Source organism: Eumetopias jubatus, unplaced genomic scaffold, assembly GCF_037043125.1.
Source record: "Eumetopias jubatus isolate StellerSeaLion01/CBP00866 unplaced genomic scaffold, mEumJub1_p1.0 scaffold_4, whole genome shotgun sequence".
Classification (NCBI taxonomy): domain Eukaryota; kingdom Metazoa; phylum Chordata; class Mammalia; order Carnivora; family Otariidae; genus Eumetopias; species Eumetopias jubatus.
Genome location: NW_028274810.1, coordinates 71,142,785 through 71,167,355, shown reverse-complemented (window position 1 = coordinate 71,167,355; position 24,571 = coordinate 71,142,785). Strand labels below are relative to the sequence as shown.

The following is a 24,571-nucleotide window of genomic DNA, read 5'->3' as shown; positions in this document are numbered from 1 at the left end:
CTTTAAAAAAAAATGTTTCTCAGGGGGAAAAATGAAAAGTTTTGAGACACAGTTTTGGATCAGAGGCCTTTCACCTTAACGCTTTTGTCAATGTCTATAAAAAGCTTCATAGGTACCTACAATTCCACCTTCTCCAAACCAGACAGTAGGCTTTGTACTAAGTTCATACTTAGGATTGCCCAAGTACAAGTAAGCTTCACAAAGCTTGATAGTCTAATAAAATTCCCTCTTCCCAAAGCCAAGCAGATATTTTTGATAACTATTTAGAAAACAGGAAAGAAACTTAAGAGGTACCTATCTCTCACTGGGCTCTGTCATCCATTGTATCATCCAATTGCACTACAGGACTGTCACTAAGAACCTCCAGTAATTCCTCGCTTGCATTTTCAGCATTAAGACAAAAAACGTAAGAGAGCAAAAGCTTTTTTAATCTTGTTATCAACAGGCAAAAACTTATCTATCTATATAAACATCTATAGAGACAGCTAGATATTTCCCACATGTCCCTCCCAGTGTATCTGCTGCCAATAAAAAGTTTGGGGCTAGTGAAAACTCCTGGCAACAAATAAAAGTAGGGAGTTGTTTCACTGGCTTTCTCTGTAGGTTCAACCGTGGCCATGGAAAATTGTGCCATAGATTGAATCATGAATGTACAGACATCTTTAAGCTGTCTCATTGATATTCTTACATCACATAAGGGTCATGTTACAGCTTGGCTGACACTGGAGAAGCAGCTAATGGGGCTATTTGCCAAGAAGCTTCTAGCAAATCATTTTTACAAATAGGACTCTACTCTTAAGAGGAGAATTCTAGAGCATAAACAGCATTCCTATTGGTAAGCTTGGCAAATCTGTGTGAGTTCTTTATTAATTTAGGATATATTCCGTATCTCTCCCTATACAAATTCTTAGAAAAATCATTCTTTAGTCATTTATCTACCAAATACATGGAAAAGTCAATAGAATCAGAGGATCCTATCACCAAAGACATGTGTGATTTGCAAAGAGTCAGATCCTATATTTTCAAAAATGTTTCTTGTGCTCCCTTAGGCTTTATATTTCATAGTACAGCAACACCTCCTTCACAACGACTGGTGATCATGTTACCAATTTCTGTCCATGTATCTGAATGAGGGTTATAAACTTCAACTGAGTCCAAGGTACCTGGAGCCAAGAAATCATGGCTGGAAGATCGACCTCCAGAAACATACAGAAGTCCATTGACTGCCACAACACACATGCCTGCTCTAGGCACTTTCATTGAGGCAACTTCAACCCACTTTTCCTGGTTAAGAGGGGGGAAAAAAAAGTTAGCAGAATCATAAAATGACAATAGAGAAAACTGCTGAGAAATCAAATACTCTAGTTCTTTTTACATATTTAAATTTCAAACTGAGAGTCCAGTCATATAAATATATATAGGACATTTTCAAGGGAATGTTTGAGCAGGTATAGACAAAGTAGCGAATTTAGAGGAAAACAATTGAAAAACATGTCTGTAATTAACTATAAATCATGATCAGGAGATAATCTAAACCTATATAGAAAGGCATTCTGTGAAACTGTTCTATGGAATACATGTAGGTAATGCACACACACACACAACACAAACCCACAAAGCTCCAAGGAGAAAAAAGCTTATACACAGAAGGGCTTTTAAAAGGCTTTAATATGCTAATGACCCTTATAAATCTCCAAGAGAATGATATTGCTATCACACTTGCCAAGTTATTGACCATGGAATCCTTTTTTTCAAAGACCATCCAGTGGAGTCAATAATTTGTGAAACATATTTTCAGAAAGGTAGTATAGACCAAGGTTTGGAAACCTATTTTTGTAAGAATGATCTTTCCAGGTTAAAAGGTTATTTTATAAAACAAGAATACTTCAACAAACGGTGTTGGGAAAACTGGACAGCTACATGCAAAAAAATGAAACTGGACCACTCCCTTACACCATTTACAAAAATAAGCTAAAAATGGATAAGGATCTGAATGTGAGACCTGATACCATAAAAATCCTAGAAGAGAGTACAGGCAGCAGTTTTTCTGACATTGGCTGTAGCAACATTTTTCTAGATATGTCTCTTGAGGCAAGAAAAAAATAAAAGCAAAACTAAACTATTGGGATTACATCAAAATAAAAAGCTTCTTTCTGCACAGCAAAGAAAACAATCAACAAAACTAAAAGATAACCTACTGACTGGGAGAAGATATTTGCAAATGACATATCTGATAAAAGGGTTGGTATCCAAAATATATAAAGTACTGACTGTTACAACTCAATACCAAAATAATCATTTATCATCACCCAATTAAAAAATGGGTACAAGACATGAACAGACATTTCTTAAAGGAAATCTGAAATTACAGAATCCATGACAAGTTGGCATAGCTGAAAAAACTCATATTTTATTTATTTATTTGGAGAGAGAGAGAGCACACGAGCAGGGGGAGGGACAGAGGGAGAGAGAGAATCCCAAGCAGGCTCCATGCCCAGCACGCTGCCCAACACAGGGCTAGATCTCATGACCTTGAGATCATGATCTGAGCTGGAATCAAGAGTCAGACACTTAACTGAGTCACCCAGGTGCTCCCAAAATACTCATATTTTAAAAGACAGAGATATTCACAAAAATAGCTGGTTTAATCTTAAAAAAAAAGAAGAAGATGTGGTACAAGATGAAATTAGAGAGGGAGACTAAACATAAGAGACTCTTAAGCATAGGAAACAAACTGAGGGTTGCTGGACGGGAGATGGGTACAGGGTTGGGTAACTGGGTGATGGACATTAAGGAGGGCATGTGATATAATGAGCACTGGGTATTATATAAGACTGATGAATCACTGATCTCTACCTCTGAAACCAATAATACATTGTATGTTAATTGAATTTAAATAAAAATAAAAAAAAGAAAATCCATGTAAAACTTTTGACTCCCCAAAAACCTGACTACTAATAGCCTACTGGGATTGTTTTGTTTTGTTTGCTTTTTTTTTAGAGACAGGGAGGAAGGGAGAGAAGGGCAGAGAGAATCTTAAGCAGGCTCCACACCTAGTCTGGAGCCTGATGTGGGGCTCAATCTCACAACCCGGAGATCATGACCTGAACCAAAGTCAAGAGTTGGACGTGTACCTGAATGAGTCACCCAGGCACCCCATTAATAGCCCATTGTTGACCAAAAGCCTTACCAATAACATAGTCAATTAACACATATTTTGTGTATGTATTATGTACTATATTCTTACAATAAAGTAAGCTACAGAAAAGAAAATGTTATTAAGAAAATCATAAGGAAGAGAAGATACATTTACAGTACTATATTGTATTTATTGAAAAAAATCCATGTATAAGTGGACCCACACAGTTCAAAACCATGTTGTTCAAGGGTGAGCTATAGGGAGAATACTAGGAGCCAAGTTTTTAACTAATGGAGAAAGTATTTACAAACATGGAAATGGGGAAGGCCTGAAAGAACCTGAGATACTGCACTGGAATTTGAGTTATCATTATAAACTTGTGGTTTTATCACATATAAGACTTACATGTTAAGAAATACTTACAAATGAATATGTGTGTGAATACATACATGTATATAGGTACATGTATTCCTAGCTCTGTTTACTGAGAGTGCCTAGAAGCAGCAATATTCCAGTAGCCATGGGTAGTCTGAGTGCCTAGACCTTGGTTTCTAAATACTATCCCCTTCACTAAGAGGAACTGGAGCTTCTTAGAGAAATGGCTGATTTCAGGGCTAGAGCAGAGAAAGTACAAAATGAGCTTGAAATATTTTATTATGCTAGAAAGTAAAGACATGCTCAATGAATGATGGTAACATGTCAAAATGACATAGGAAGGATTTCCACTTACAGCTACAATAGAATAATTTTCACCAAAGCTGTCCTTCTGCCATAAAGACCTAGAAAAGTAGACAAAACCTAAGAAACAAAAGTTCCCAGACAACAGACAATGAAAAACTGTGATCACTCAGAAATAGAAACAAAGAAGGTGAGCTTCATGGTTGTCTAGGCTTTCTGTCTGGTGGGGCTTTCTGAACACCACAGAGAAGGGAATTCCCAAGCACAGCATGACGGTAATCTGATTTAGGAGGCAGAGATCAGAGTTTAGAGAGGTTGAAGCAGCCAAGATTTGCAAGCAAGACTGCCAGAGGTCCCCTTGTGTCTTTAGCTGAATGCCACTAATCTGTGCAATGCATAAAGTAAAACTCCATGAGAAACAGGCAAAGAACAACTCATAGGAGGATATGATATAACAAGAAGTATACATTTGGCCTCTGGGCCCAGTTCCTGACTCAGAACTCCTAAATCCCTGGGAATTCCCTGGATGATGGAAGTGTCTTTTGTTCTAATGAGGCAACTTTTGGTGGACTCCTTAAATAGCTTCAGAAATGGGGGCTGGTTACCAGAAAGACCAAGCCAGAATTAGAAGCTTGGAACTTTTAGCCCCACTCCCTATCATTTGGGGAGGGGAGAAGGTTTGGAGGTTGAATTAATAATCAATTATGCCTACATCATGAAGCCTCCATAAAATCTCTATACTATGGTGTTCAGAGAGCTTCCAAGTTGGTGAACATATCCATGTGTCAAGACAGTGTCACAACCCAAATTCTACATAGACTCCTACATTCAAGACCCTTCTGGACCTTGCTCTATATACTTCTTTATCTGGTTATCCATTTGTATCCTTTATAATAGACCACTAATAGTACATACAGTGTTTCCCTGAGTTCTGTAAGCCATTAGAGCAAATTATTGAACCTGAGGAAAGGATTATGGGAACCCCCAATTTGTAGCCAAGTCAGACAAGTGTAAATAAGTCAGTGGTTAACCCGATGACCCACTACTTGTAGTGGCATGTAAAGTGAGGGGCAATCTTTTTAAACTGAACTCTTGGGGTGCCTGGGTGGCTCAGTCGTTAAGTGTCTGCCTTCAGCTCAGGTCATGATCCCAGAGCCTGGGATCGAGCCCCGCATCAGGCTCCCTGCTCAGCCGGGAGCCTGCTTCTCACTCTTCCACTCCCCCTGCTTGGGTTCCCTCTCTCACTGTCTCTCTCTCTCTCTGTCAAATAAATAAATTATTTTTTTTAAAAAGAGAGAAACTGAGCTCTTAACTTGTGGGGTTGTCAGGGTCAGAAATGAATTGACTTGAGGGTACCTAGTTGGAGACCAGAGAGAACTGGAAAACAGCTCAGTATGGAAAACCCACACATTTGGTGTCAAAAGTATTGTGACTAGAGAAACTGTTTTCCATTTTAGGAGTTGTAAGCTGAACAATACCCAGAACTCACACAAAGCTGGATGACATTCTAGTTTTGACTAGCCAAAATAAAGACACCTTGCTGAACAGCTAGGACATTCAGTAGAGACTCAAGAAGGGTCATTCTTTATTTAGTAGGAAACCTAAAGGAAAGACTACTCTCGACTACTCTTCCTTACAAAGCTTAAGAATATGTCTCAAAATAATCAGTCTGATTTGCAAATAATTTAGCTGCTTACCAAAAGTAAACTCAATACTTCCTAAAATAAGAAAATAAAATCCAAACACTCAGCAAAGTAACAGTCACAGTGTCCACCATCCAATCAGAAGTTACTAGAAATGTGGAAAAGCAGGAAGAAGGTGACTCAAACAGGAAGAAAGTTCAACAGATACAGGTCCAAAAGTGATGGTGATAATGAAATCAGCAGACAAGGACTTAAAAACAGATATTATAAATATGTTCAAGGATCTAAAGGAAAACATGAACATGAGGAGAGAAATGGAAGATATTAAAAACAACAACCAAAAAGATCTTTTAGAGCTAAAAAATATAATATTTGAAGCGAAAAATTCCCTAAATGTAATTAGACACTGCAAACTAGAAGTGTGACAATGTAGATTAATGAACTTGAAAACACAGCAAGAGAAACCATCCAAACTGAAGCACAGAGAACAGAATTTCACTTAGGCAAGATGAATAAGTTCTAGAGATCTAATATACAACATGGAAACTATAATTCATAATACTATATTGTATACCTGAAATTTGGTAAGAAAGCAACGCTCACCACACACGAAAAAAGGAAAAGAGAATCTGAAACTAATATTATACTGTATGTTTAACTACACTGGACTTTTTTTAAAAATTAGAATGGCTAATAAAGACTTCAGCTAAATGGGAAAAAAAGGAAAAGGAAACTATAAGGTGATGAATATGTTAATTAGCTTGATTTGGTAATTATTTCACAATATATATCAAAACATCACATTATACACCTTAAATCTACACAATTTTTATTAAGTATACCTCAATGAAGCTGTAAAACAAAAATGAACTGAAGCACAGAGAGAAAAAAGATGGGGAGAAAAAAATTAACAGAGCCTCAGTGACCTGTGGGACAATATTAAAGTGGTCTTACATACATGTTATTGGAGTCTCAGAAAAAGAGCAGGAGAATATCTGAGGAAATATGGCTGAAAACATTTACTCTGATGGAAGTTATAATTCCACAGATTCAAGGAGTTCAATGAATTCTAAACAGGTTAAACACAAAACTCCAAAAAGACACACCATAATCAAATTACTGGAAACCCATAATAAAGAGAAAATTGTAAAAGCCTCCAAAGGAAAAAAAGACACATTACATACAAGGGAACAAGGATAAGAATGACTACTGACTTCCCATCAGAAATGGTGCAATAAGGAATGCCTGGGTGGCTCAGTCAGTTAAGCGTCTGCCTTCAGCTCAGGTCATGATCCCAGGGGCCTGGGATTGAGTCCTGCATCAGGCTCCCTGCTCAGCGGGGAGTCTGCTTCTCCCTCTGCTACTCCCCCTGCTTGTGTTCTCTGTCTCTTTCTCTCTGACAAATAAATATTTAAAAAAAAAAAAAAAGAAAGAAAATGAACACTAAGAGAATAAATGCCAGCAGACCAGCACTAAAAAGAATACTAAAGGAAGTTCTTCATGCTAAGAGAAAATGTTATGAGACAGAAACTTAGTTCTACACAAAAGAATAGAACTGGGAATGATCCGGACACCTGGGTGGCTCAGTCATTAAGTTAAGTATCTGCCTTCAGCTCCCGGGGTTCTGGGTTTGAGTCCTGCATCGGGCTCCCTGCTCAGCGGGGAGCCTGCTTCTCCCTCTGTTTGCTGCCTCCCCTGCTTGTGCACTCTTTTGCTCTCTCTCTCTAACAAATAAATAAATAAAAAGCATAAAAAAAAGAACTAGGAATTAGGAATTATTAATATAGGCATAATTATAGAAGACTTGAACATTAAAATTTTATTTTAGGGGCACTTGGGTGGCTCAGTCATTGAGCGTCTGCCTTCGGCTCAGGTCATGATCCCAGAGTCCTGGGATCGAGCCCTGCATCGGGCTCCCTGTTCCGCGGGAAGCCTGCTTCTCCCTCTCCCCCTGCTTGTGTTCCCTCTCTCGCTGTGTCTCTCTCTGTCAAATAAATAAATAAAATCTTTAAAAAATAATAATAAAATTAAAAAAAAATTATTTGAGGGGCGCCTGGGTGACTCAGTCATTAAGCGTCTGCCTTCGGCTTGGGTCATGATCCCAGGGTCCTGGGATCGAGTCCCACATTGGGCTCCCTGCTCGGTGGGAAGCCTGCTTCTCCCTCTCCCACTCCCCCTGCTTGTGTTCCCTCTCTCTGTCAAATAAATAAATAAAATCTTTAAAAAATTTTTTATTTTAAATATAACTGACTGTTGGGGTCCCTGGGTGGCTCAGTCAGTTGAGCATCTGCCTTCGGCTCAGGCCATGATCCAGGTCCTAGGATCAAGCCCTGCATCAGGCTCCCTACTCAGTGGGGAGCCTGCTTCTCCCTCTGCCACTCCCCCTGCTTGTACTCTCTCTAATAAATAAATAAATAAATCTTTAAAAAAAGAGAGAAAGCTAAAAATAAATAAATAAATAAAAATGGTTTAAAATTAAAAAAAGAAAAAGAACAAGAAAGTGAAGTAATATGATACTATTCAAAGGTCACCTTGATACAGTAATATGTATAGTATAAATATATATAATACATAATGTAAACCCTACAGTAACCACTAAAAAGTGAAGTGTTATAGTTAATTGGATAATAAAAGAGATAAAATGGAATACTAAAACAATCAACATAAAGACAGAAAAGAGGGAAAAAATGATCAAAGAATGAAATGTACAAATAGAAAAACTGCAAAACAGGAGTCTAAAAACCGACCATTTCTGTAACTACATTACATATAAATAGTAAAAACTCTAAAGACTCCATTTGAAAGTTTGAGATTGTCAAACTGGATGAAAAAAGAGACTACAACTGTATGTTATCTTACAAGAGATGCAGCTTATAAAGATGTAGATAGATTTAAAGTGGAAGGAAAGAAAAACATGTATCAGGTAAATAATAATCAAAAGATAGCTTGGCTACATCAGTGGTTACATTAATATCAGACAAAGTAGACTTAGGAACAAAGAATATTACCAAAGATAAAGACAAATATTCCATGACTGTGAAAAGGATCAAATTCATCAAGAAGACAATAATCTTAACCTGTACACACTTAATAATAGAGATTCAAAATATGCGCAGGGAAGGAAAAATTCTTCCTTTACTCTTAAGGTAAATTCTTCCAGCTGGACTAAGAATTAAATTTACATCAGACAGATTAACAAGAGAAAAAAAAGTTTTATTACTTGCACAAGAGGCCCAATAATGTAATTGAGACCTAAAGAAGTGACCAAGGCAGTTTTTTTTTAAAGATTTTATTTATTTATTTGAGAGAGCGAGAATGAAGAGAGAGAGAGAGCACATGAGAGGGGGGAGGGTCAGATGGAGAAGCAGACTCCCTGCTGAGCAGGGAGCCCGATGCGGGACTCGATCCCGGGACTCGATCCCGGGACTCCAGGATCATGACCTGAGCCGAAGGCAGTCGCTTAACCAACTGAGCCACCCAGGAGCCCCCCAAGGCAGTTTTTATACAGAGACAATAAATCTGTGGGGAATTGACAGGACAAAGTAAAATTAAAAGTAAAATTAACTTTAGGAGTTTTAATTAGTAAGAAGTTCTAAAGAGAATTTGGGCTCTGATAATAAATTAGTAAAAAAGTAACAAGGGTTGTTTATACATTCTTCTTGGCTCTAAATTTCCCATCTGGGTGATACAGATGCCTTTTTAAACTTCCTGGTACAAGGAAGGTACCTTTCAAATAAGAGATTTATTTCCTGCTTTTAGGGGGACAGAGGAGGGTCAGAAAGTCCTTCTTGCATAGCCTGTCTTTTAAGTAACTTTTATTTAAAATAATCAATATGCCAGGGGGGCATGGGTGGCTCAGTCAGTTAAGCATCTGACTCTTGGTTTCAGCTTGGGTCATGATCTCAGGTTCCTGTGATTGAGCCCTGTGGCGGGCTCCTGGCTCAGAGGGGAGTCTGTTTCTCTCCCTCTCCCACTGTCCCTCTCCCTGCTCAAGTTCTTTCTCTCAAATAAATAGATCTTTAATAAAATAATAAAATAATCAAGATGCCAAAGTGGCACATGTTGGGGCAGCCTGCCCTTGGCTCCTACATTTCTGAGGTAAAACCTGACAAAAATGAAAGGAGAAACAGAGAAATCTGTAATTACATTTGAAGATTTCAACCCTTCCTTCTTAATAATTGACAAAACAATTGCACAAGTTAAAAAGACTAGGGAAGACTTGAACAACACTAACCAATTTGAACTAACTGACATTTATAGACTACTACACTCAACAACAGCAGAATATAAATTCCTTTTAGGCAGACATGGAACCATTTACCAAGACAGAAATCATACAAAGTATGCTCTCTGATCACAATGGAATTAAATTAGAAATAAGTAATACAAATATCTGGAAAATCCCCAAATATTTGGAAAATAAATAACATACTTCTAACAACTCACTGCTCAAAAAAGAAATTACCAGGGAAATTAGAAGATGTATTTCAAGATAAATGCTAATTAAAATATAACCAAATAAATAAATAAATAAAATAGAACATATCAAAATGTGGGGGATGCACTTAAAACAGTGCTTGAAAATAATTTATAGTTTTAAACATTTACATTATAAAAAAAGAAAGGTCTAAAATCAATCATTTAAGGGGTGCCTGGGTGGCTCAGTCTTTAAGCATCTGCCTTCGGCTCAGGTCATAATCCTAGGTTCCTGAGATCGAGCCCCACATCGGGCTCCCTGCTCAGCGGGAAGCCTGCTTTTCCCTCTCCCACTCCCCCTGCTTGTGTTCCCTCTCTTGCTGTGTCTCTCTCTGTCAAATAAATAAATAAATAAATAAATAAATAAATAAATAAATAAATAAAATCATTTAAGCTTCTACTTTAAGAATTTAGAAAAAAGTGCAAATTAAACCAAAAACAAATAGAAATAAGAAAAAAGATAGAAACAGACATCAGTGAAACAGAAGATGGGCAATCAATAGAAAAAAACCTATGACACCAAAGTTGGTGTTCTGAAAAGCAAAAAAAACCCTACAAATGATTAATATCATGAATAAAAGAATGCACATCACTATAGATCTTATAGACATTAAAAGAATAACAGCATATTAAGCATTTGAAATCATCCAACCTACCTCTTCGAAGGAATATTTTTCTACAGTATGAAGAGCATCTTGTGTCTCATTCCACCCTCCAACAGAATAGATACAGTCATTGAGTGCAGCCACACCAAGATATGCTCTCCTGGTTCCCATTGGAGGAAGTGGAGACCAACGCTTAGAAAGTGGATCATATACTTCAAAAGAACGAAGCTCTATTCCTTCATTGCTGATGCCCCCAATTACATAAATTAAACCTGGAAACAGAATATTTTTGTTCAGATGCTACAGAAAATAGAATATAAATAATTATAAAAAGTAATAGTTGTGATTTATGTCTGCTATGCTGATGCCATATTTTAATATAAGGCTCACATTATCCTTTAAGAGAGAAATTGACTTCTGTCTAGTATATCATAGCTCACATTTAAGCATGTTACAAGAATTAGAGGTATAATTTAAAGTGGCATTTAAAGGGTGCCTGGTAGTTCAGTCGGTTAAGCATCCGACTCTTGATTTCGGCTCAGGTCATGATCTCAGGGTCCTGTGTCGTTGTGCTCCACGCTAAGCATGGAGTCTGCCTAAGATTCTCTCCCTCTCCTTTTGCCCCTCCCCCCCATGCACGTGCTCTCTCTCTAAAATAAATAAATACATCTTCAAAAAAAATTAAGTGACATTTATTTTTCAAAGAACTTATAATGCTATAACAAAACAGTCAGACAAGGTTTTCCCTCTTATTATCTGCTTGATGATCTCAAGTTCCAGAACCACTGCTACCATGAGGTAAAAAAGGAAAGGGAGAGTGATTTTTTTTCCCCCTAAAAAAAATGCCAGGCACTTAAACTGGGAATGATATGGCCTTGTTTGGTGACAGCCTACCTGTTGCTCAAATGGATATAGAGAATTGAATTCAAATTAGAATAGTTATATGGCTAGATTAAGGTATTCAGGATCAATTACCAGATTACAATAGAATATAATTCACAGTGAGTTTCTTATTAAATTTGATTTGAAACTAATGGTTCTGACAATCTACAATGAGGAGCTATAAGTTATAAAGAATGGCATTTTAAGAAATGTGAGCTAAATGTCAGTGAACTTGGGTTCTAGATTCAGCTTTGCCAGTAACCAGCTATGGGAAAAGACAATTCACAACCTTCCTGATCTTCAGCTTGCTCATCTATAAATAAAGGGGTTGAAATAGATAATCTCCAAGATGCCTCTCTAGCTCTATGATTTTAGAAGATACAATACTGTGATTTATAAGAAACACATAATTGGGGGGCACCTGGGTGGCTCAGTTGGTTACGCATCTGCCTTTGGCTCAGGTCATGGGATCCAGCCCTGTGTGGGGCTCCCTGCTCAGCGGGAGTTTGCTTCTCCCTCTCCCTCTGCCCCTCCCCCTGCTCATGTTCTCTCTCCCCACCCCTCAAATAAATAAAGTCCTAAAAAATAAAATTATAATACATATATATATATATATTTCTCATCTATATATGGTCTTCATCCACAATTCCTTGCTCATAGCAACCCGAACCCTTGGAATTTCCGAAGTGTTAAGAATGATCAGGCTTGTCTTTTTTTATGCTAATGAGGTAACTTTGGGAAAGCACTTAAGGATGGGGGGTGGTTGCCAAAGGAGCCAAAGCTATGATTTGAGTGTGGGAACTTTCAGTCTCGGCCCCTGACCTCTGGGGAGAGGAGAACGTGTAGAGGTTGAATCAATCACCAATGACCAATGATTTAACCACTCATGCCTATGTATAGTGAAGCCTCCATAAAAATCCAAAAGAAAGGGTTTGAAGAGCTTCTGGGTTGGTGAATACGTGGAGATATGGGGACAGTGGAGTATCTGGAGAGGGCATGAAAACTCTGTGCGCCTTCCTCATAACGACTTTGCATCTCTTCCATCTAGCTGTTCCTGCATTGTATCATTTTAGTAGTAACATTTTCTCTGAGTTCTGTGAGTCACCCTAGCAAATTAATTGAACCTGAAGAGGAGGGACCATTAGAACTTCTGATCTATAGCCAGTCTATCAGAAGCACAGGTAATAGCCTGGGGAGGATGAGCGTCTTGTAGGACTGAGCTTCAACCTGTGGAATTTGATGTTATCTCCAGGTATAGGTACATAGTGTTAGAATTGAATTGAATTCTCCAACACCCAGCTGGTGTTCTGAGAACCTCTTCTTGTTAGTAGGAGGGAAACTGCCCCTCACCCCATGTTGAAAACTAAGTCTCAGAACACCTAATTTATATGAGAAGATAAAAATAATAGATATAAAACAATTAGAGAACACTATAGTATTACACAATAGAATACAGTCTGTACCATGTAATTTGAACATTAAAATGCTAATGGAAATCTGAGAAGGTATTCACAAAGCAGAAAGAACTTGAGCTGGGAATAGCAGGTTGAGTTGTTATAACAATGAGCACACTGCTCACTACTCTACAGGTACATATAAATCTGCTCTCCAATTCTGGACCAAGAATCAGGTTCTATTTGACAGTGCTTACCAACTACTTCTCAGGATATAGTAGACAATTAAAATAATGTTTGTACACCATTTTAATATGTAGTACAACATTTTTCAAATCTGTCATAGCATTATATTCTGTGTGGACTGAATCAGAAGAGACAGTGAAGATTGTTTTTTATATCTTCTTCCTACTTAGAAATACTTACTAAGGGCTGTATGGCAGAGAAAGTGACAAAGATGGATGAAGGTTCAAATGCTTATTTTGCCCCAGTCAGGTATTTGTGCCTATCTGTAATTTTTAATTCTAGCTTTGTTTATTTTGGAAAAAAATGATTTTTTTGGCAATACAGAAATAAGAATATAAGAGGTTAAAACATATAAAATATTAAAAACAATACTTCCATATTGTTAGTGTCAAGCATTCAAAACTAACAGACATAAAATATAGTTTTGTGAAAATAAAGCTTCAAATTTAGTTTTTTTTTAAAGATTTTATTTATTTATTTGAGAGAGATAATGAGAGAGAGAGAGCACATGCGAGGGGGGAGGGTCAGAGGGAGAAGCTTCTCTTATTCTCTTTCAATAAATAAATAAATAAATCTTAAAAAAAACTTTAAAAAAATATATTTTTAGGGGAAAAAAGGGGGGGGCACCTGGGTGACTCAGTCAGTTAAGCATCTGACTCTTGATTTCAGCTCAGGTCATGATCTCAGGGTTGTGAGATTGAGCCCTATGTTGGGCTCCATGCTGGGCATGGAGCCTGCTTAGGATTCTCTTCTCTCCCTCTGCCCTTCCCCCAAAAGATAAACAAATAAATTAAAATAAAATACATTTTCAGGAAAAATTTTTTAGAAAGCAATTACCTTGCATTTCACAACACCCAAAGTAGTAGCGTGACATAGCCATGTTGCCAACTACTTCCCACTTATTTTCATCAGGATCAAATCGTTCAATGGTGTTCCCTATCTCAGCTCCAACCCATCCACCTGTAACCAAATAGAAGAATGTCAATTCTGGATAAAGGAGTCTTATCTATGAAAAATACCTTAGAAAACATCTAATCTGGCAACTTTATATTGTGAATGATTATCACATGGACCAGAGGGTTATTTGTCCAAGATCATACAAAAAGTTAGAATCTGACTATAAAACTTGGATCTTAACTCTGCCTAGTTTTCATCAGAGATTTAAAAAAACAAAACAAAATAAAAACAAAAGCTCATCATATTGCTTAGGAAATAAGGTATTTTGCAAAACTACCTTTTGAAACAACTTCTGCATATTCAGAATGGCTATCCTAATCATGAGATTTAACTAGTTAGCTAAAGTACTTCACTGGACATCTTATCTACATTTTATCTCCATCTCCTTCTAAGAGCTCCATACTTGACAATATTCCCCAAGTAATTTAATTTTGAAAATAAAAATTTATAAAGCTGAAAAAATATAAGTTTCTTATGGGAGGGAAGGGAAATGTCTAAAGTAATTAGAATCTAAGAATTTAAATAATACTAGATATCCTTAAACCAAAAATCATAATTACCCAAAGCATAGATAGCCCCATAACACACACACACTCCCAAGCCACAGCGGGGGTGATTCATTGAAGCTACAGTTGTCCACTGTTTAGTAACTGGATCATAGCATTCAGTACAGTCAAAAATCATCGAATCCTTTTCACCTGAGTTAAATAAAAGAGACACATATCAGAAGGTTTAGTGATGCTAATAGCCTAGAACCATAATACAATATTCAGTAGCATTCTGTATTATCAGAAATTCAACTATTATGTCTGATTTTATACTATTCATTAAGATTAGTTTGCCCCATAAGTGTTATTATAAATCAACAGCATTGTCATTTATTAAAGCCCACTTAATGAAACATGGCATAATTTTCCTATTATCTATTTCTAATTCTACCACCCAAATAATCCGTGTAATTTTTGGGGATAAAATTTGTACTTTAACACTTCTATATTTTTTCATGTATTAATTTGGATACCTGGTCTGGTATAATTTGAATTTTAATGCAATCTTTACCTAGCAACAAAGAGAAAATAAAAATTTCTAAAAAGGTATCACTTAAAAAAGAATTTTTTAATTTATTTATTTGAGAGAGAGAATGAGAGAGAGAGAGCACATGAGAGGGGGGAGGGTCAGAGGGAGAAGCAGACTCCCTGCTGAGCAGGGAGCCCAATGCAGGACTCGATCCTGGCACTCCAGGATCATGACCTGAGCCGAAGGCAGTCGCTTAACCAACTGAGCCACCCAGGTGCCCTAAAAAATAATTTTAAAATAGACTCTACCTAGAAATAAGTCTAATCAAACATTGTACAAGACCTCTGGCAGATAAAATTTATAAACTTCATTTAGATAAAATTTTAAATTAAGGAATATCTAAGTAAATGAAGAGATATATCATGTTCATGAATTAGAAGAATCAATGTAAAGATGATTATCCCCAAACTGATTTATAGATTTAACATAATCCCAATTTGAAACACACTTTTTTATTGTTAAAATACAAGTAACATAAAATTTACCATCTTAACCATTTTTAAGTGTAGAGTTCAGTGATGTTAAACACATTCATATTTTTGTGTAGCCATCACCACTATCCACCCCCAAAACTCTCTACATCTTGTAAAACTGAAACATTATACTGATTCAAACAGTAACTCCCCATTCTCCCCTCCCCCAGCCCCAGACAACCACCATTATACTTCCTGTCTTTTATGATTTTGACTATTCTAAGTACCTCACATAAGTGGAATCATACATTATTTTTATCTTTTTCTCGAACTAACATTTTTAAAATTTAAATTCAATTAATTAACATATATTATTGGTTTCAGAGGTAGAGGTCAGTGATTCATCAGTCTTATATAATACCCAGTGCTCATTACATCACGTGCCCCCTTAATGTCCATCACCAGTTACCCCTTCCCCCTACCCCTCTCCCCTTCAGCAGCCCTCAGTTTGTTTCCTACACTTACAAGTCTCTTATGGTTTGTCTCCCTCTCTGATTTCATCTTGTTTTATTTTTTCCTCTCTTCCCCTATGATCCTTTGTTTTGTTTCCTAAATTCCACATATGAGTGAGATCATATGATAACTGTCTTTCTCTGATTGACTTACTTCACTTAGCATAATACACCCTGGTTCCATCCATGTCATTGCAAATGGCAAGATTTCATTTTTTTGATGGCTGACTAGTATTCCATTGTCATACATTATTTTTAAAGACAGATTTGATAAAAGAAAACAAACAGATTTGATGAACTGGCTCTAAAATTTATACAGAAGTACATAGGGCCCAGAATAGCCAAGCACTCCCACACAAGAATAGTAAGGGGAGAAACTGTCCTATCAGGTAAGCTTATCAGACTTAAAAACAGACCTATAGTGATTAAGATAACGATACACAGAGAGACCAAAACAGAAAAGAAATTCTAGAAAGAGAGACCAACATATATGATTACCTGATATATGACAGAGTTTGCACTGCACAGCAATAGGGAAACAAAAGCTTTTTATGTTGGGATAATTGGTTATATCTATGAGGAAAAGATGAAACTGGTTCCCTACTCATTATCTAAAAACTCAATTCCAGGTGGATTGCAGACATACATTACAGACATACAGTTAGTTCTAAAACTAAAATTTTAGAAAATAATAAAGGTATATATCCTCATGACTTTGGAGTAGGGAAGGATTTCTTTAAAAAGATACTAGAAACACTAACCATAAAGGGAAAATAAATAATAATAGAGTTAGCTACATTAAAATGAAAAATACAGGCGCGCCTGGGTGGCTCAGTCATTAAGCGTCTGCCTTCAGCTCGGGTCATGATCCCAGGGTCCTGGGATCAAGCCCTGCATTGGGCTCCCCGCTCGGCGGGAGGCCTGCTTCTCCCTCGCCCACTCCTCCTGCTTGTGTTCCCTCTCTTGCTGTGTCTCTCTCTGTCAAATAAATAAATAAAATCTTTAAAAAAATAAAATGAAAGTGAAAGATGAAGCAGCAGAGTAGCAAAAGGCATATGCAGCATATATAACATATAACTTTATGAGGGCCTGGAATCCTGAACATAGAAAACTACCGTGCAGAAAAGAATCAGCGCAGCAGGCCTGAGAATGCCTATCCTTAGAAAGGCCTGCTTGCAAGATTGACCTTTGGATGGAATCTGGAAACATACTTTGTAAACAATTCCCTACACTGATATAAAAATTTCCCTAAATAATAAGAGTGGCTTTTTGTAGTGATAAAAATGTCCTGGAATTGGGGCACCTGGGTGGCTCAGTCGTCAAGCGTCTGCCTTGGGCTCAGGTCATGGTCCCAGGGTCCTGGGATCGAGCTCCACATTGGGCTCCCTGCTTGGCAGGAAGCCTGCTTCTCCTTCTCCCACTCTCCCTGCTTGTGTTCCCTCTCTTGCTGTGTCTCCCTCTGTCAAATAAATAAATAAAATCTTTAAAAAAAAATGTTCTGGAATTAAACAGTGGTAATGGTTGTACAACTTTATGAATATGCTAAAAACCACTGAACCATATACTTCAAACTGAATTTTATGGTATGTGAATTATATCTTAATTTTTAAAAATAGTATTTATTTTTATTATTTTTTTAAAGATTTTTATTCATTTGAGACACAGAGAGATACAGAGAGAGAGAGAGCATGAACAGGGGAGAGGCAGAGGGAGAGGGAGAAGCAGGCTCCCTGCTGAGTCAGGAACCCAATGTGGGGCTCGATCCCAGGACCCTGGGATCATGACCTGAGCCAAAGGCAGATGCTTAACCATCTGAGCCACCCAAGCGCCCCTAAAAATATGTAGTAGAAGGAAATAAACCAAATATTGTGATTATCTCTGGGTGATATGATTAGAGTATGGGTGATTTTTATTTTTTTCATATGCTTCAATTTCAGCAAAAATTTCTACTACAAACCTGAATTACTTTGATAATAAAAATTATCTTAAAATTATATATCATAAAATATCTTAAGATAGCAATATTGATATTATTAATAATAGTAGCCCGAGTTGAAGTGCCTGGCTTAGTTAGTAGAGCATGTGGCCCTGATCTCGGTCATGAGGTTAAGCCCCACATTGGATGTGGAGACTACTTAAAAATAAATAAAAAATTAATACTAAAGTCATAGCATTTTTGAAGATTTTTATTTTTTTTAAAGATTTTATTTATTTATTTGAGAGAGAGAACGAGAGACAGAGAGCATGAGAGGGAAGAGGGTCAGAGGGAGAAGCAGACTCCCTGCTGAGCAGGGAGCCCGATGTGGGACTCGATCCTGGGACTTCAGGATCATGATCTGAGCCGAAGGCAGTCGCTCAACCAACTGAGCCACCCAGGCGCCCTGAAGTCATAGCATTTTTGAAGGGTGCCCATAAGTATTTCTGTGGCATGAGGAAAGGGGACACATATATATGAAAGTGTCACACAGGACACTGTGACCCTATGTTAAACAGGAGAGTTCATGCAATGAAACTATCCATAATTGCCAAAGTGTATATAAAAAGAGCTATGAGAGTTTTAGTCAAAGATTATATAGAATCATGGTCTTTATGCTGACAGAAAGTTATTGCTTAAAACTCTTATTTCTTTGTTGGGATTTCTGGATTCACCATGGCATTTATTGATTTAATGAACTGAGTTCTTTTTCCTTTTAAGATTTTATTTATTTCATTTGAGAGAGAGAGAGTGCACACGGGGGGAGGCATAGAGGGAGAGGGACAAACAGAGTCTGCACTGAGCAGAGCCCAGCGTGGGGCCTGATCTCACAACCCTGAGATCATGACCTGAGCCAAAATCAAGAGTCAGCTGCTTAACTGACTGAGCCACCCAGTTGCCTCTTAATGAACTGTTTTTAAGGGACAATTATGTTCCCTCCAAAAGAGAAGTAAAAACCAAATATTCTCTATATCTCTCTCATCTTAAACTGACAGTATCATAGTCAAAAAATAGTAATGGCATTTTCTTTTCTTTTTTTTTTTTAAGATTTTTTATTTATTTGACAGACACAACGAGAGAGGGAACACAAGCAGGGGGAGTGGGAGAAGGAGAAGCAGGTGTCCCACGGAGCAGGGAGCCCGATGCGGGGCTCGATCCCAGGACCCTGGGATCATGACCTGAGCCGAAGGCAGACGCTTAACGACTGAGCCACCCAGGCGCCCCAAAATAGTAATAACATTTTCAAGAGGTGCCTGGGTGGTGCAGTGGGTTAAGGGACCAACTCCTGGTTGTTCAGGTCGTGATCTCAGGGTTGTGAGATCAAGCCCTACATTGGGCGCAGCACTGAGTCTGCTTGAGATTCTCCCTCTCCCTCTGCTACGCCTCCGCTAGTGCTCTCTCTCAAATAATGAATAAATCTTAAAAAAATTTTTTTTACATACAACTTTTTGTGTTTTAGACTAAACCATAGAAATAAGGCATAATGATTAGTTCTAAGGGTTAGAGAGGACCTGCCTAGGCTTGTTGCTATAAAGACAAATTATACAGAAGTAAATATTGATATAAAAGTGTTAACATTTATTTCTCTTTAGATCCTCCTCTGATAATTAGTTCCCTCCAACAGTCAAAACTCCTTTTATTTAATCTTATTAATCATTTTATAATTCATAATAATAGTTTCAGAAAACAGTGATTTCAACCAAGAAGTATATCCCAATGTCTAGATGACTTAGTTTTTATAAATCTCATTGTCCAGGTAACTATGTTAATTAAATACAACTTCCAGTATGTGAAATTAAATTTCAAAATTAAAACAATTTTTATCAAACATTTGGTGCCACATTTTATAAACAACTTTTCATCAAAATCAAACCTAAGTATTCTGCCTTGGGATAAATCACAGTATCCCTCTGGTCTGAAACGTTCAATTATCTTATTTCCTCTTTCTTTTTTCATTCATTTATTCATTAAATATTTATTGAGCACAACCATATCTATGTATACCCCACAGTACCTAACAATATATATGTCATATAAGAATGCAGTCAACTTATAGCTAGAGACTAAAAAGGGAAAGAAGACATTTTCATTATTACCTCCAATAGCATAAACCATCCCTCCCAGAACTGCTACTCCCAGCCCGCATCGAGCCTGATGAAGTGAAGACACAGTGGTCCAGTACTGGCTAAAGGTGTCAAAACGTTCTACACAGCTGAGGGCTCTGCTATCACTCCAACGTCCCCCCTGTAACCGAGTATATCCACCTGAATGAAGGAAAGGAGATACACAGCAAATCACTTACTGCTAAATATGGAAATGACAGTAATGAGAAAAATCTAGCCCTCTACATCTAGACATTCAGTCAATAACTCTTTCATAGCCAGGAATAAGTGCTTTAGAGCCTGCCACATATACATATATTATTCTTAAATACACCAAGTCCTGAAAGATGATGGCTTAAATGCAATGAGGTCAACCAGTGTTCTACCACCTGGTTTTGGTTATAATAGAATGTTAGATAAAACATAAAAGGAGCTGGTTATCTGTCTAGTTAGGAAGTCTCATTATGACTTCTATTAGTATCTTTTTCAATTAAAAATAGTTGAAACCCTTGTTTAACTGCACATCCCATCAGTAAAAAAATTGTAGCATGCACTCAAAAATTACATATTTATATATTATAGCGTACATGAAATCATACATATAATTACATACAGATTATAAATTATGTTATGAAGTATATATAAAATATGTATGTAAATTTGGATAATCTGTCTATATATACATCACATATTAATAAGACTTAATGTTTTTTAAAATAAAAAAGATGTTTTAATATGTTCACCTGATTCTTCTGTGGATTATCCTGTATGCCCACATTTTAGAGACCACTGGTTCCTATAATCCCTAATCATCTAAGACACCATGAATAGTTAAAAATGTTGAGATTTTCCTTATTTTTCACTGGAATTCACATTTTTAACTTTTGAAGCAATATTTCATAAATCAGTTATTTGACACTAATTGGACAATCTAAGATCCCAACAACTTATATCACAGAATAATAGATGTCAAATAAATAGCTATTTATTCTTAGATGTAGCCACTGTATTAAACATAATTAATCTGTAGCCTCTATGTGAAATTAAATATGCCTATTTGACACACTTGCATATTCTGATGTGTAAAACAATAACAACAAAATATTCAAAGGTTTTACTCCTAAAAATAAAGATTATTTGTATCACTTTTTAAAAGGTTCTCACCTACTGCATACAGGTACTTTCTTGCTTTCTTCCGAGGCCGAACTCTAGATGTCTGCAGAAAACTACAAAACTTGTTCTCTTTGGGAGATTTGCACACCTCACAGTACTCTTTCAAAAGTGTTTGCAATGCAACACGAAGATTAAAATCGGATACTCCTAAAGCAAGTTTGACAAGAGACTGTTTTAATCAACTTTTAAATAATATTGAAAAGACATGTTCCCATAAAGATAGAACACATTTATCAAAAAATAAAAACTCCTCATCAGGCAATTGCAATTGTTTCCTACAATACCAAATACTATTTTTCTCATTGTTATTAAAGAATATACTTTCCTTAAATCAAAAATTGTTTTTAACAATATGTTTCATAATATCTAATTTAAAAACACATGTGTGAGGATTTCTAAACAAAGATGGCAAGGTAAAATAGGACCATGATTATCCAACAAAATGGAAAAATAAAATAGCCCAATATTCTATACTTGTGACTTAATAACAAAAAGATAGGGGCGCCTGGGTGGCTCAGTCGTTAGGCGTCTGCCTTCAGCTCAGGATCGAGCCCCACATTGGGCTCCCTGCTCAGCGGGAAGCCTGCTTCTCCCTCTCCCACTCCCCCTGCTTGTGTTCTCTCTCTCGCTGTCTCTCTCTCTCTGTCAAATAAATAAGTAAAGTCTTTTAAAAAAATAACAAAAAGATATGAAATTATGTTATGTACTTTAAAAAAGGATAGTCAGTGCAAGAAACAAAAGAGTCCAGTGGGATGAGGTCCATCTCCTAAAACTTTGAGCATGATTGGGTAGGCTGTTTCTGCTCAAAGATGCTTAGCTAAGGTGAAGTGGGGATGAAAGTCAACCTATGTCCACTTGGCAAGCTATAAGACCTGGCTTCTTGAAAGGGATTATTTTCTAATTTACACAAAGACACCATATATGCTAGCAAGGGACTGTCTCCAAGCCTTGTCCCTATATCCCAGAAGCAATATTGAGGAAACAAGGTCAATTAAACAAATCTTGAGAATTCTCACTAATGACTAATAATTTGGAAAGGCAGAATGAGCAGGTAAGAGGTAGAACTGAGAAGTCAAACAAAAAACCATTACAAGAAATCCTTTAAAGAACCATCAGTAAAGACAGAATCACCATGGCTTGCCATTTAACAGAGCACAGTACTAGCCAAAGTCCACACTAGTGAGACACATTCTTAGCTGGGTTAAGTAAGCCCTGACACAAGATCAATAATAGGATCTTAGAGAAAGCTCAGAGCCCAGGTCCCTAAGCAAATATCTAAGCCTTAGCAGATCTCTGTTCTTCCACCACCTTCATACCTCAGGCTAGAAAGAAGTGGCGAGAACACAACACAGTCCTCAAATTTTAGCTGGAAGTTACATTAAGGTAGATAGAAAGGGTGTCAAGGAGAATTAGCTTTTGCATTATCAGAGTAAACTAGTTTGAAAAGAGTTGCCCATGTTATATATGAGCATTATATCAATAAGTAACAATACAACTATTAAAATATCCCAGGAAAAAGAAGAGAAAGAGACTGCAGAATTCATTCTAGAAGAAAACGTTAGCCACAAACAGAAACAGACTTGCCATACATGCTTCACAGGATAGAATTACTTAAAAGGTTAGATCTGGGGCACCTGGCTGGCTCAGTTGTAGAGCATGTGACTCTTGATCACAGGGTTATGAGTTCAAGCCCCACACTGGGTGTGGAGCCTATTTAAAATAAAAATTAAAAAAAATATATAGATCCTATTAAAAAAAAAAGAGCTCAAAGGCAGAATGAGATGCCTTGCTAAGGAAACAAAGTGAGAACCTGAAATGATAGTATTACAGACTTAATAAATTAGAAACAAGGAAAACAATAGATATGATGAAAAATCAGGGTGCCTGGGTGGCTCAGATGGTTGGGCGTCTGCCTTCGGCTCGGGTCGTGATCCCGGGGTCCTGGGATCGAGTCCCGCGTCGGGCTCCCTGCTCAGCGGGGAGCCTGCTTTTCCCTCTGCTTCTCTCTCTCTCTCTCTCTCTGTCTCTCATGAATAAATAAATAAAATCTTTAAAAAAAATTAAAAAAGAAAAATCAAACCACCAATTTGGAGTAAAGACTTGAGAAAACAACTGTGAATACAGAACAAAAGAAAATATTTTAATATTAGAAGATGATAAATATGAAGGACAAAGAAGTTCCGATAAAATGATGAAGACTGGAGCTCCTGGGTGGCTCAGTCAGTTAAGCATCTGACTCTTGATTTCGGCTCAGGTCATGATATCATGGTCATGGGATCAAGCCCTGCGTCAAGCTCTGGGCTCATCGTGGAGTCTGCTTGTCCCTCTCCCTCTGCTCCTCCCCCTGCTCGTGTGTGTGCCCTCTCTCTATAAAGTAAATAAATAAAATCTTTAAAAAAAGGATGAAGACTACCAAATGAAGCATTAGAAGTACTGAGAAATTTCATTCAGGAAGATTTCCCCAAAATGAAGGAAAAACTGAACCTTTAAAAGGAAAGGGTATATAATTATACTCTAATGAAAAATGACAAACTTTAACACAAATCAAGAATAAAGATAAATAGGGGCGCCTGGGTGGCTCAGTCAGTTAAGCGGCTGCCTTCGGCTCAGGTCATGATCCCAGGGTCCTGGGATCGAGCCCTGCATCGGGCGCCCTCCTCTGCAGGAAGCCTGCTTCTCCCTCTTCCACTCCCCCTGCTTGTGTTCCCTCTCTCAGTGTCTCTGTCAAATAAATAAATAAATAAGTCTTTAAAAAAAAAAGGAATAAAAATAAATAAAATGTCATTATCATTTCCTACTAATTTGAGTGTCATATTTCAGAGAATATAGTTTTATAGTTGCTTCCTGAAATAATTGATCAGTTATTACTAATTAATAAAAACAATGAGAACTAAGGTTTTGAAACAATGAGCCTATTCTCACAGTTCAAAAGCACATCTGGGAGCACCTGAGTGGCTCAGCTGATTAACCACCAACTCTTGGTTTCAACTCAGGTCATGATCTCAGGGTCATGAGATTGAGCCCCAAGTCAGGCTCTGTGCTCAGCTCGGAGTCTGCTTGGGATTATTTCCCCTTTCCTTTTCCTCTCCCTCCCCCCTGCTCCTCCTCCCCCACCCCCGTTCTCTCTCAAAATAAAATCTTTAAAAAGAAAAAAGTACATCTGGGTGCTAGGGAGGTGGGTGGGGGGACAGGTTAAATAGGTGATGGGGATTAAGGAGTGCACTTGTAGTGATGAGCTCTAGGTCATGTATGGAAGTGTGGAATCTTTATATTGTACACCTGAAATTAATATTACCCTG

The 24,571-nt window shown here is 37.3% G+C and overlaps 1 protein-coding gene across 2 annotated transcripts in view; it reads right to left on the bottom strand.

The window, feature by feature from the left end:
* Window positions 1-407: 407 nt before the first annotated feature.
* IPP (intracisternal A particle-promoted polypeptide) overlaps window positions 408-24,571 on the bottom strand; it is a 36,690-nt gene continuing 12,526 nt past the window's right edge. Inside the window, exons 4-9 of one of the 2 annotated variants that reach the window (XM_028123360.1) lie at window positions 21,264-21,419; window positions 20,094-20,261; window positions 14,581-14,718; window positions 13,901-14,023; window positions 10,593-10,813; window positions 408-1,284 (exon numbers count right to left, since the gene is read on the bottom strand). In XM_028123360.1, the coding sequence (XP_027979161.1) occupies window positions 1,060-1,284; window positions 10,593-10,813; window positions 13,901-14,023; window positions 14,581-14,718; window positions 20,094-20,261; window positions 21,264-21,419 (1,031 nt within the window). In that variant the 3' untranslated portion in view covers window positions 408-1,059. The remainder of the gene's footprint in view (window positions 1,285-10,592; window positions 10,814-13,900; window positions 14,024-14,580; window positions 14,719-20,093; window positions 20,262-21,263; window positions 21,420-24,571) is intronic. The other variant, XM_028123361.1, reaches the window with a different exon arrangement.